The 14,757-nt window shown below is 34.5% G+C and overlaps 1 protein-coding gene across 1 annotated transcript; it reads right to left on the reverse strand.

The window, feature by feature from the left end:
- Nucleotides 1-290: 290 nt before the first annotated feature.
- Nucleotides 291-1,382, reverse strand: LOC127840621 (olfactory receptor 8B4-like). The gene has a single exon (XM_052369031.1). The coding sequence runs from the start codon at nucleotides 1,380-1,382 to the stop codon at nucleotides 291-293; it is 1,092 nt and encodes a 363-aa protein (XP_052224991.1).
- Nucleotides 1,383-14,757: the final 13,375 nt, after the last annotated feature.

Below are 14,757 nucleotides of genomic sequence, written 5' to 3' on the forward strand. Positions count from 1 at the left end.
TATTTTTGAATTAGTGTTTTGTTGATTAAAGCCTGTTTTGTAAAAGAAATTTAGGTATTTAAATTACCGCTGAAAATATGAAATATGACGAATATTCTCCAGCTGGTTGTTTTGCACTACGTAAAACTTCTCATAAAATTTTCGTTCCAAATGGCAATTAAATTTTGTTTAAATCTCAGTTTGATTATTGTCGTAAATGATAGCATCAAAACGTTAAGAATCCAGATAATCACTACGCTTTCTTCGTAGAATAGAAAACATTGGATGTGTCACAAGTGTATCATTTTTTTTTATCGGAACGCCTTTGAAAATATCTCCAAGCACCGCCTATGAAAGAGTGTGTCCATTTTCAAATAGAGGAGCGGGTTGATAATGCTGTGAATGAAGTAGGCCCTGTAGAAAACTGAGAACGCGAACAACTGAGTCTGGGATAAACGCGTCTGGTCAACCAAACAGAGCGCCAAATAGAACATGTACGTTACAATATAGATCACCGTCACTACGAAGAGGAGCTTCACGTTACTGGGAATGTTCAGACGAGGAGGCTGGTGGCGCTGGATGTCGGCGGCTGGGAAAAAGGCCTGATGGTAAGGCTGTTGTGCGTGGCTGTCGTGGTTGTGGTTCAGCGCGGTTAAATCCACGTCATGAGCAGCTCGGATCCGCATAGCTTTCCACACTTCTAGGCCGATACGCGCGTAGAGGACTATTATGACCGCGGATATTGTAACTTGCACAATGCCCAGCGATAATCGATAAACGTATCTCGAGATTCCATATTCGAAGAACGGCTCAATTTCACACAAATTGAACGCAATCGTTTGTCCGTCGCTAAGCCTCAATACGTCCGACGTTATTCCGCAGAGAATGGAGGACGGTAATGACGTCAGGACGGCTAGCGCCAGCATGATGAGACACAGACGCCAGGCAAGACCGTGTGAAATGCTCCGTACCTTACAGAACACCACTGGGCGACACGTGAGCATGTACCGGTCTATTGCAACCAGAACGAGACAGTAGAACGCAGCGGCCGCTGCAAACACGTTAAAGAAACATTTTATCTTGCACCAAACTCTCCCAGTAAAGCTGAAGTACTGTCGGTGTTTGAGCATTTCCGCCGGAAATAAGGTCATACACGTGACGAGGTCTATTAAGGCGAGAGACAACACATAGTATCTGAATTTCTTATCCTTGAATTGTTTCCCGCATCCGTACACTATGAACACCAACACGTTCCCCACGATTCCTACAATCCCGAATAATCCTAGCACTATCGTTAATGGCAGTAATGTCGACGCATACCGTGCATTCAATAGGTCTAGCATGTCGGAATTATTAGAAGACGACAATATGCTTTCGTTGGCACCAGTCTCATTATACTCCATTTATCCTGCGAAATCGGTAAGTGATTATTATTTTCTTTGCTATAACAGCCAACGTAGACCGTATCTGTCTCGCTTGAAGAAAAATCACAGCCTTTTACGAAGGATCCGATTTTGATCGATTTTGTACAATGAATAAATAATTGTATTACTCAATCATTCCTACAATCTCTTATGAATTTACCTATCGAGTTATGATTCGTCGAACACTGACATTTTATAAAATTGAAATTCTGTTTCCTTGTTATTATTTTACTTCACAGAGTGAGATGCAAGAAAGGTTTTCTATTACAACGCCGAGTCACCACTCCGACGTTTGCTTTTTCATTTTCATTTCCTAGCAATATTTATGTAAGTACTGGAAGCATTTTCATCTGAAAAAGCAGAAACATCATTTTCATCAAAAATGACAAATGAAGAATTTGAATTTATAAGAATGGTATGACTTCATTAAAACAACAATTGGATAAATACATAAGCATTTCTACAATAAGACACAGAGAAACACAGCCTGATAAACAGGAAAAACCCATGTAAGTACGGACACATACAATTGTATAAATGAACAGATATTGGCAGACATACAGGAAAAAAAGAATACCTAAAACACATACTGCAGAACATTTGTAAATATTAATGTAATAAATGAATCAACTTTCTCGTTTTCATAAAATTTATTATTACACAATTCCTTACCGTGACACATTGATCTTTATTCCTATCGCAGAGAAAGTGACATTCCTGTATAAAGCACCGAACGCTAAATCAATTTTGTACAGTGACATTCCGTGCATTGAGTGTGTCAATATTAACCACGATCGCATAATGCGCAATGCCGAAAGACTAACATACGACGAAGGTTTTATCCGCTCTGTCTAATGCTATATGCACGTGCACTGGGGTAACAACAGTCTCCGATACGGGCGAAATGGTGCTTTAAAGTTATTTTTCCCATCCCACTGCTCAGGTATTGCTCAGCATCGATATTGTGAAATAATTGGAAATTTTAATCTGGTGTGCACTTATTCAAGTGGGAATTGTGAGTTGTGCGGGCGAAATACATAAATAAGAGGCATCTAACAATGTCAACAGACATGCCCTTATTTTCACCCGGCCCCTTTTTGTTAGCATCTGTGTAAAGTGATATGCTAGCTAGCTGCTTCGCTATATATACACACTGTCATATTAATGTACATGCACGTTAATTATCAAGGTGTAATGTAGCCATTTGTTTGTCGTAGGCCTAACGTCATACATCGTACCAAACGAGTGTAATATTTACATTTGCAGCGCCGTAGCCACGCTGAGGCACACCGAGGCAGTTGCCTCTGCTAAAATTTGCAGAGCAATGTTGAGATTACATGGAAAAAAAGGAAAATTTATGTCAAAGAATAAACTCTATATAAGAAATTGAGGCAATTTAATGAATTTAAGGCACTATGATCACAAACAAATATTATCATTGAGTACAATTGGCTCAATGTTGAGGCAGATAATTATTTCATTTTAATTACTTCTATTGATGCCAAATGTCTCAGCAAAATGAAATTAAATGATTAGGAAAATCCGTATATTAAACAAAGCGTCGCACTGTACACTTCGATGTTACAATCATTGTGGACATCGGAATGTACCGAGCGAGGATCGGGTGTTTTACGGCCAGGTCTGGGTCTATTTTGGACCTAGACACACTTCGGGTGGTTGGCGTTTTCGCCTTTATTGGAATTCTCCTCTTTATGGCCGGCGTCGAGTTTAATCCGGGACCGTTTCAGGTGGTAAGAATCTTTGTTTACATTAGAATTTTCAAATTATGATAGCCCGCGTATTAAACTTTTTTGATATAAAGAAGTTCAAGTCTTTTCGTTTTAATAGTCAATGAAGTTGATGATAAAACTGTAAACTGACAGAAAATGATGACGCAGTGCTAAAACAAAATGTTACACAAGAAAATTGAAAAAAATGGCCAAAAACTTTACTGATTTAAGTACCTTAAGTACTCCTTAAGGTAAGGCGTCAGACTTTGGATCCATTGCTCACTATTATGTTGTCACTGCGTTGGTTCGAATCCCAGTAGGTCCGTGTTTAAGTAAATTCCATCAAAGATCCTTTTTATATGTGTTTATGATTGAAAACGCTTTTGATTTAATGCATTTAAATATTTCATTAAATAGCCCTATTGTGCTTTCAAGCTCTAAATGGAAAAACAAATCGTCCACGAATTTTTTAACGGTGAACTTGTCTGAACTACAACAGCAAGTTTGCGGAAGCTGATTTGATGTTATCTTACGAATTTATATTTTTTATTGGTTCTTGTACATGTGAGCGGAGTTTAAGCGCATTGCTAAGGCTTAAAACGTGGACACGTTCTACTATGAAAGAGGAACGGCTTAATGGCATCGCTTTAATGTTTGTGCATAAACACATTCCAGTTAATCGAAAACAAATTCTAATCAAAGTACTGACAGTACTGGTGTGACAATGCTTTTGAAGAGGATTGATATAAAAACATATATCTAAGTTTATCTACATCACCACAATTGTGTATGTGGGTACGAACATTTTGGGTAGGGAAAAAAAGGGAACGAATATTTTGGGTACAAAAATTATGCCAAAAAAATTGGGTACGAAAAAAGATTTGTTTACGAAAAAAATATTTGGTAGGAAAAAACAATTGGGTACAAAAAAAATTTGGGTTCGAGCAAAAAATTGGGTACGAAACAAAATTGGGTACGAAAAAAATTGGGTACGAAAAATGTCGGGTACGAAAAAAAAATTCGGGGTACGGGTAAGTAGTACCCGTGGGGAACTTGATCCATTCAGCGAAACTGGGAGGCGGGTTACATTCTCATCAAATATAGCAAGAAATATCTTTTGAAAGATATTCGACGTGTATTTTTTGTACCACTTATCTTTAAAAAAAAACGTTCTGTTACAGTAAAACGTTTGTGGGTTATAATTTAACGTTTCAGCATATAAATTCAAAACTTGACATGCTCTTTAATTACACAATGCTCTTTAATTTCACATGTATGTCATACCAAACTTTATATTTCGTTGTTTCCTTTCCTAAGTTAATGAAGCTATGTGTACGAACGTGATTTCACATGCCCATGTGCATGAACATATAATTGTTCTCTTTTTTTTTCTCTAATTCAATAAGCTTAGGCATGTTTGTTTGTTAAGTCCGGCAATAATTTCATGATGATTCCCGAAAGTAGGTATGAGCACATAGTCGTAAGAGCACTTGAATACGTGAGTTCGCCAATGAACACATGGTAAGGTTAACTCAATCTCCGCGAAATGACCTAATATGCGTTTAAAACAGCAAACAGTATCCAACAAACGAATGCATTATCAAACATAGTATGTGCACTGATGTGGCTCTGTAATTTCTGTATGCAAAATGAGAAAGCACGCATAAGAGCAAGTTTCACAAATGTCATACGGCTATTATGCTGTTTATATACCATAGTCGCTAAAACGTTTACAAATGGCAGGTTCGAAATAGTTCGTTTTCTTTACACTCATGATCGCGTTGAAAGTTAATTATACACGTTTTAATTCGTAATTTATTTACTGAATCACGACAAATGTCAAATACAATACAGAAAATGCATAGTTGTTTCATTGATCTATAAACATATAATGGATTGAATATAACTGATTTAAAATTAATGTTTTCAAACTATTATTAAATCTTTTTCCGAGAATATGCTGTCCTATTTATAGTTCAGCTTCCTATACCTTCATCAATGATAATCAGCGAGGTATGCCGATTAGAAAAATCGAGCTATCTCAATCGGACTGGCTCGGTCTTTTACATAGGTAGCCATTGTGAAGATTTTTTTCATGGTATGATAACTTAGACGAGCCGCTTCGCAGCATCGTCAAAAATGTGGGATTCGACTGGATACAGAAGAGTTGAATTAGCGTTCAATAAGATTGATATTTAGAAGTTGAAGAATAATAAAACATGTTCATGAAACATTATTCGCTAAAATGTTTGATAGATCTGTTTCTTCATATTATAAGGTAGATTTATTTTATTTTAGTATTTCAATAATAAATATGTAAAGCACATTCTATTATCCATATACATACTATGGCTTGTATGAGAGAGCTGTGTCTCAATTTTTTGTTTCTATCTGACTTCAAATGAAGTATATGACTATTTTTCTGTAGTTAAGTTTGTTACATCATTGTCACTTCAAACACCGTTTATGGTACCAGAAAATAAAATTGACAATGAACTTGTAGCAGATTTTTTTTTTTGTTAACTTTATTGATACCAAACGGTAATATATGGCGTCCACGATTCCGATAATTTAGGTATAAAATGTTGTTTTAATGGCCTTTAAAACGCACCAGAGACGTTCTAGGGATAAAAAAAATTCCGGGGAGGCATGCCGGGTCCCCCTAGAAGGACCTTAGATACTGCCTCGTCTTAAAGTTGGGTCTGGCTACGGCACTGATTTGTACTGTAAATCTGTCAGTGCACTCATTGACAAGTAACATGCATCGTGCTAACCGTCCACTGTGCAAGTCCGAGTTATATTTCGCTAACAAGTCCAGTGGTTTTAAATCACATAATGCAAAGAAATTTAATTATACTTAGACATCTTTCTTATTCTACAACGCTATTTAAAATTATGGCGTATAGCTGGCTGATAGTGTAACGCTCAACGGCTCAATGCAACTTTTTGAAGAGTTAATGAAAAATAATTTGTGTTAAATATATTCGTTAGTATCTGTTGATTAGCTAAACTAGTCATCCGCAACTTGTTGACTTATTCAAATAATTTTATTTTGCGAGGCTTGTATAAATTGTGTTCAAATGTTCATCCGTGACATGAATTGTACTCATCTTATCACGGTGTAAAAACTGAAAAAAAGTTGTTTGCAACACAAGTTTGACTAGGAAATGAACCATGAGGCATTCAGTGATTCACGTTTAAGTTTGTTATCAGCAAATAAACACTCGTTGACTCATTTAATGCATGAACATTTATGACGCTTCTCTCGCAATACTAATGCCATCAATTGACTTTGGTGAAAATACTCTATGTACGTACGCTGTTGTCATACGATTTCAATCAAAATTAATTCAGTATACGCACAACACATAAAATAAACCAATTGGGGAAAAGCGTCATTTTAAAATTCACAATTACTGTGGTGATTCTTTCTTCATTATTGACTCTGATAAAAAATTAGAAAAACATAGAGTAACAGTTAAGCAAGCATTGTTTAAGCTCGTTTGTTACTCGCCCGAATTGGTGTAGGAAATTATACATAACGACCTTCATAATAAACGGTTGGTCTGTGTTACGGAGAAAAAATACTTTTCCAACCCCGACAAACGGCTTCGCATTGTCTGCCTCGTTAACGACAGACATTATGTAAACATGAATTACTTTCATAAAAAGTTGACGATATCATGTGGAATTAGGTTTCGGAACGACAGTATTTGCGTTTAATACTGCTTTTAAAATAAAAAGAAGGTCATATACATGTATATTAATACTGCATTTCGTGCGCTATATTTGCTGTTGGTCAGCAGTAAGTTTTTCAATTAATGATGTCAAGCTATTTAATACTGTGAACATTATTGTTGGATCAGCTTAGGTCTCTTGATACTCGCTTAAACAAGCTTGACTCGATTGAAACTCAATTATCCAACCTGACGATGAAACTAAGTAATATGGATGTACGAGTTACCTCCCTTGAAGGTACAGTGCGCAAGGTTGATTCCCGAGTGACAGATGTTGAAACGAGTAGGGCATTTGACTCTCAGACTTGTGAGGAACTGAAATTAAAGAATACCGAGCTCGATAAAGCTCTTCAAGCGGAACGACGCAGAATTGCAGAATTGACCTCTGAGTTTGAATCTTTGAGGGAGGTACCGGACGATATCGAGGACTTGAGATCTCGTTCAATGCGATGCAATTTGCTATTTCATGGCTTTCCAGAAGAACCCTCTCCGGCAGCAAGGAGGTCCGAGAATTGCGCGAAAACGGTGCTTGACCATTTAGTCAATTCATTAGAAATTTCGCACGCGCATGATCTGATCAAAATTGAAAGGGCGCATAGATTGGGTGCAAAATATGATGTCACAAAAGCGAGGCCGATTGTTGTTATGTTTAATCACTATCCCGACAAAATGCTTGTAAAGCAAAAAGCGCAGGAGGCTTGGAAGAAGTTCAATGATTCTAGGAAATCATTTTCCTACCCTAAGGCGCCTGGTACTAGAGGCGCGGAGGGGTCGGATACTCCCGACGCCAACTCCATGGATGAAACTGTTCCGGTACAGAAACCGACCATAAGTGTGAGCGACCAGTTTCCGAAGACTGTACAGGCGCGCAGAAAATCCTTACTTCCGGCAATGATCAATGCCAAAAAGAGTGGTAAATCGGCTTATCTATCGTATGACAAACTTTACATAGACAATAAAATGTACACGACACATACAGTGTCATCATCTGGTTTTGACATTAGTTAGGAAAATGATCAGGGACACCTTTCATTCATCCTTTGGAATGTTCAGGGCTTAAATTCAAAATTACATGATCCTGACTTTCTTAATTTTGTGTGTGATTTTGATTTTCTGTGTTTTAATGAAACATGGAGTGCGTCTGGTAAAAACATCGATATTGATGGGTATGAATGTCTTAATTGTCCCCGTCCGAAATCAAATAAAAGGGCTAGGAGATTTAGCGGAGGAGTAGTTGTTTACTACAAAAGTTGTTACAGTAAATACATACATCTTGTAAATATTGATCATAAAGGGTTAATATGGTTTAAAATTGATAAATGTTGTTTACAGTCTGAACATGATGCTTTTGTATGTTTTTGTTATATTCCTCCGGAAGATTCAGAGGTATATAGGAATATTAACTCTATATTGTACGATTTTGATTTTTTCGAATATTTGAATACTGAAATACGTAAATACTCGGATCAGGGTGATATCTTTTTACTAGGCGACCTAAATAGCCGCACGGGTACTCTGTCGGACTATATTACTGACCTAAATCTTGATCGATATGTTGGATTACCTGAGTCGGCTATGTCTGGGGTCAATTTACCAGTGCGTGCAAATCATGACAATGGGTTTAACAATTACGGTACAAAACTGTTGTCTTTATGCAAGGAAAATAATCTCTGTATTTTAAATGGTCGTAAAGAAGATGGTAAATGTACTTATAATGCTATGTATAGAAATAGACCAGTGTCTAGTTTAGTCGACTATGTTATTTCAAACTTAGACTGTTATGAGAATATCTCAAATATGTGTGTATTAGATTTAACTGAATTTTCAGATCACTGTCCGTTAACTTTTTCTCTAGATGGTTGTATACACGTTCAACCAAGTGACAATTTAGTATTTGATAAAATTGTATGGAACTCGTCTGAAAATGATTTGTTTGATAATTTAGTGCGAGAAAAGTGTAATACATTTAATGAAATAGTAACAAATTTGTCAGAAGGTGTATATAATATTGATGAATGTATGAAGTGTTTTTCGGATACTGTTTACGATATTTCTTTCTCATGCCACGGAAAAACGTATAGTAATCGCCCGAAGAAAAAGAAGCGAAAATCATTATGGTTTAATGATGAATGTAGAAATGCTAAGAAAATGTTTTATGATGCGAAGAGACGTCTTGCCGCTATTAAATCGGAAGAAAACAAATTAAATATGTTAAATTGCAGAAAAGAATTTATCAAAGTAAAGAGATTGGCCTAATTTAATTTTTATAATAAGGAAAAAGTTAAAATGTCCTATATGAGCAAAGCGTCTCCTCGTAAATTCTGGAAATATATTAAGAAATTTAGAAATAGTAATAGTTATGATGCTAATGTTAGTCTAGATGACTTTAAAAAATATTTTCAAAATATATCCAATGATAGTCAAAGTCCGGTTACAATTGATGATCTAGACTTAGATAGGGATAATATAAATGTTGAATGTCTTGATAAAGAAATTACTGTTGAAGAAGTTATGAAAACAATATCTTCTTTGAAAAGATACAAGAGTTGCGACTATGATAACAATGTGTCTGACTTTTTTATCGATGCTAATAATATTATATCTCCTTTTTTATGTACAATATTTAATTACATATATGATAACTGTAGATATCCTGAGGCATGGTCTAAAGGAGTTATTATTCCAATATATAAGAAAGGTGATACAACTGTTCCTGCTAACTATAGAGGTATAACTTTAGTAAATGTTATGGGTAAAATATTTTCGTTAATATTAAGAAATCGCATTAATAGCTGGTGTGAACAAGAACATGTTTTTAACAATAGTCAATATGGTTTTAGAGATAAACGCTCTACATCTGATGCCATTTTCTTATTGCACTCGATCATACAGAAAGTTTTAGCTAAAAAGTCAAAACTATGGTGTGTTTTTATTGACTACCAGAGGGCCTTCGATTCTGTAAATAGGGATGCATTATGGACTAAATTGCTTCAATCTGGAATAAGCTGTAAAATGACAAATATGATAAAATGTATATATTTAGACGTCCAAGCATGTGTAAAAATATCAAGTTCTATGAAAATGTCTGACTTTTTCAATGTAACATTAGGCTTGAAACAAGGAGAGCCGTTATCGCCTCTACTTTTTATTCTGTTCGTGAATGATATTGTTGAAAATTTGAACTTTGATGCATTAACTGAAAAGGATTTTGAACTTTTGTCTATGTATATGATCTTATTTGCGGATGATATTGTTTTGTTTACCACAGATCCAAATAGTCTTCAGTCACAATTAGATGCTGTACATCATTATTCTGTTAAATGGGGTTTAAAAATTAATATTAGTAAAACCAAAATATGTGTTTTTGAAAAAAAGAAGCAAAATGTATATCCTGACTTTTATATAGATAATGAAAAAATCGAAATTGTTGACAATTTTGTTTATCTTGGAATTAAATTTACATATACTGGTAATATGCAAAATGCAGTTAGAGCACTAAATGAACAAGCCCTTAGAGCTTATAATAACCTTTTGAATGTCTTTGATAAGGTTAGTTTTGATATTAGTACAAAGTTATCTCTGTTTGACTCTATGATTGTGCCTATATTAACATATGGTTGTGAAGTATGGGGTGTTTATAATTATAAAGAGGTAGACAAATTGCATATACGTTTTTGTAAGTATTTACTGGGTGTTAAGAAGCAAACTCCTACATATGCAGTGTATGGTGAACTTGGTCGAGTACCTCTATCTGTTATCTGTAAAGAAAGAGCTGTTAAATTTTGGTTGAAAATAATGAAAAATAACGAATTACCTATATATCACATCTATAATGATCTATGCGATAATGTCAATACGCCTTGTTGGGCAAGTAGAATAAACTCCATTGTCGATCATCTAGGCTATGCACATATCAGATTATTTTTCGATCATAACGTGTATTATTATAGTTTGTTGAAATCAAGAATAAGAGATCAATTTGTTCAGGAATGGCATGATAGTATTAATGCAATGTCAAAACTTGATAGTTGTTGCAAATATAAAACCGAATTTTGTTTTGAAAAATACTTAGATGTTATAACTAATGACAAGTTACGAAAATTATTGACAAGTATACGATTATGTTCCCATAGTCTAGAGATAGAAGTAGGAAGATATTATAACATAGAAAGAGATAATAGATTGTGCAAATTATGTAATCAAAATGCTGTAGAATCAGAATATCATTTCATTTTATGTTGCTCAAAGTATAGATGTATAAGATCAAAATATATTGGAAATTGTTCATGGCCTACTGTTCAAAAATTCATTTTATTAATGTCAACAAATAGTAAAAAATGTATGTATAATCTTGCAAAATATATTAAAGAATCTCTATGTTTAAGACAAGAAGCTCTTGAAAACCTAACTATTCTCTGATCGTTATGTAAAACTCTGTTGTGTTCTTTGTTATATGTATATGGAATTAGTTTATATAGAAATTGTATTTGTATATATGTATATGATTGTCTTTGCCATAAGTTTTTATATTTGTAAATGGCCAAAGGCAAATATTTTGCCGATTGCTAATAAACTGAAACTGAAACTGAATTGAATACTAAGGGTTCTGAAAATGGAATCTCATTTTTTTACGACATAATCAATCAATATTACGTTCTTGATAAATTCACACACTATATATGTTTTTAGTAAAACAACGCATCATATTGATTTGCCTCAGTCCTTATCAGAATACCACAACCTCAATCAATAATTCATGCATACACATCAATCATACATGTGCTCTACAACCGGTTGACGATAAAAAAAACCTGGCAGCCGAATACAAGAAGTCAGTGAACCGTCATAATTGATTTATTTGGGTAAATAGGCATGTTTACATGTTTATAAACTAACATGATTTATCATATCTTAAATAAATATTATGGTGTTTTAGAAAGCCTACCTAGTGTGAGCATCAAGTTGTGCATTTATCAAGAACGCCGTCTTGATCGATAATGTCGCAGAAAATGAGATTCCATTTTCAGGAACTGAAAAATGCAATCATGTTCGCAATATTATATAGCTTGACAACATAATTGACATACAAATTGCTGTACAACGGCAATGTACAACGGCAATTATAGCGCAAGAAATAATGTCATCATCAAGATATAGTGCCTTCTATAAATTATAAAATCCACTGTCGTTCCAAAACCTGATTTCCCGTAATATCTTAATCTTTTGGTGAGAAAAAAATATGTTCACATTAATAAAAACCCTTTACATAAAATACAGACCTTGTCTCTTCATTTTTCAGGGTTTTACTAGTACTTGATATCCATCCCATAAAACAAACTAAATGCGTTGTATGCAGGGCGTATTTTTTAAGCTCTAACGCCGAGACGAGCAGGGATTTATCAATGACTAATTAGTGCTTGTTTCGCGCTTAACTGGACGTTGTTCGTGCCTCTGTAGTAGCATTGAAGTGTTGAAGGACTTATAAGTTCCACGCGGCCACCTTTGTCATGTCGCTTTTATTTTGTTATTGTTTTTGCGCATTTTGTCTTTGATACAACGAGTATGTTCATACTGAAGTGTCGTGTTCTCTTGAGCATTAACCTAAATAATTTTGATTAATTCATGCTTCCACAGTTCTTTACCAAAAAAAACATCAGCTAAAAAAACATGGGTTGTCTTCTGTTTAACAGAACACCTGAATTTAACTTGCTCGCAATCATAATACAATGATGTGCATGTAGTTGATTGGCATCGCTCTGGAGACAGTGCGGCCATACCACGTGGTCCGTGGCGTCATTTTGGCTAGCACGTCAAGTAGAAAATTGTAAACATTGCCTCCGCTTAGAAACTAAGTAGAAACTACGTAAGTATCTTATTATTTACTCTATTTTGACGAAATAAAGCGAAGGCTATGGGAAAAGTTGAGCACTATTCCCGGTTATATAAATATTTGACACCAGAGAAGTAGTTTAGTCTATAATTCGAGGCATATTGTTTGTTTTTACGTTACAATGCACGCAAGCACGACAGACACATTTTAAATCTTCCAAAATATATATTTAATATTCCTTTTTTGCAGTGCACTAATATATGCGGACGTTAATAATTCCATATAAAATGTGTTTTGTCCGAAAAATATCTTAAAACACCATTTAATGACATTTCTAATGAACACCAACAATTTGGCAAACACGACAAGCAACGAAATTAAAGGCAAGCACGACAAGTCGATATTCGGCTAAAACGACTAGTATTTATAAGTGTAGAATTGGTAACTTCCATGTTGTCAAATAATATACATCAATTAAAGAAATCTGTGTGACCCTTGAATAGTTTGTGTCTATTTACTGTCTTGTGATATGTTGTGCCCTGTCCTGTGTGCGTTCAGCCATGTATAATGTATATAAAGTAACGTGTTTTAGATTTTAAAACAGAACAAATGAACTCAATCTGCTGACTACTGAATCGAAATTCAGACATGATGTTACCATAACTAAGACTCTTCGTCCATGAGGGATGAAGGATCATCAATTTAATATTAATATTACCGAGAACCGTTTTTGTTAAAACGTATAAACAAGTATGCATTCATACGGAACATATTTGTGCGGTCAAAATATGCCTTTTATAGTTTATAGTCACTTTATGATGATATACTACACTGCCTTTTCCCAAGTTGTTTTCATATACAGAAAACATGTTGACTATATATTTGGAACAATCGCAAAAGTGTCAAATTAAAATATGCCGACCAACCTATCTTTTTTGTGATGTAAATAAAACAAGATAAAACTTTAAATAAACAAAAGAAAAATTAATATTGTTAACACATTCATATTTTAACTACATGTATAATTAAAACGTTATGTTTTGTTTTCTTACAATATTTATTTTTCCTTTGTAGGAATCATGAGACCAAAAACCAACACTCAAACTCGGAAAGCGAAGCAAGCGTACCCAGACGAGACGTCAGCAACACGAATGTCCAACGTGGATGTAATCTTGGATCAAAGCCAAAGATGAAATATTCAATAAAGTGAAATATGAATACAAAAACACACATAATGTTTACTCATCACACAGTCCCAGTCGAAATGCTGTTGCTAGGTGAACATTAGGAGTAAGGTGGGATAGTGCGAGAAATAGCGAGAGCAAGTTGTCACCTACTTTTAGACTTGGACTCGACATGAAAGAAATTTAATCAGATACCCCCTTTCTGTAGAATTCCTTGTTTTAGAGGGATTGCAATCAAATAGCTTGACTTGAGATAAAACAGACATTTAAATATATATTTATTGATGTGCATAATGTGTGTTTTAATTTGTCCAGTACTTAATGTAATGGAAGTGCTGAATATTTACTTCAGTCAAATAAATGTTAATGTTATGTGTTTCTTGTCGCTTTTGTAAATCCGATCACAATTGCTTGCAAATAATTAATTAAAGCTATGACCATCATTGAGTCAAACGTTGTTTGTATAACTCTTAAAATGTTCCAAAACTATCAAATATTTCAACTACCAATGACAAATCATAATACATTTTATATATCGTGTGACAGAGATAATTGAGAAATTCGGGATAAAAGTAATGTTTAATATAACACAAATGCTCATTTGACTTTGCTTTTTTCGTGTGATTTCCTCCATGCAGTTAAAGAACAACGAAGATTTGCTCCCTTTTTGTGAGAACCAATTACATGGATTTTGCATACATTTTGAACCGATTTGTTTTGTTTTCATTCATTTTATTTCAGAAATGAACACTACGCAGTGTATGTTGTATAAAAAAAATTTTATTAATGAAACAATATAAAATGGCCTCATTAAATCACACCTAAATCACAAACTAAATCACTATTGCTATAATATAATTGTAGCGCTAACAA

The sequence above is a fragment of the Dreissena polymorpha genome, chromosome 8 (assembly GCF_020536995.1).
Source record: "Dreissena polymorpha isolate Duluth1 chromosome 8, UMN_Dpol_1.0, whole genome shotgun sequence".
Taxonomy (NCBI): domain Eukaryota; kingdom Metazoa; phylum Mollusca; class Bivalvia; order Myida; family Dreissenidae; genus Dreissena; species Dreissena polymorpha.

Coding starts and splice junctions, on each gene's coding strand:
- LOC127840621 (XM_052369031.1), bottom strand. CDS start 1,382: ATGGAGTATAATGAGACTGGTGCCAACGAAAGCATATTGTCGTCTTCT.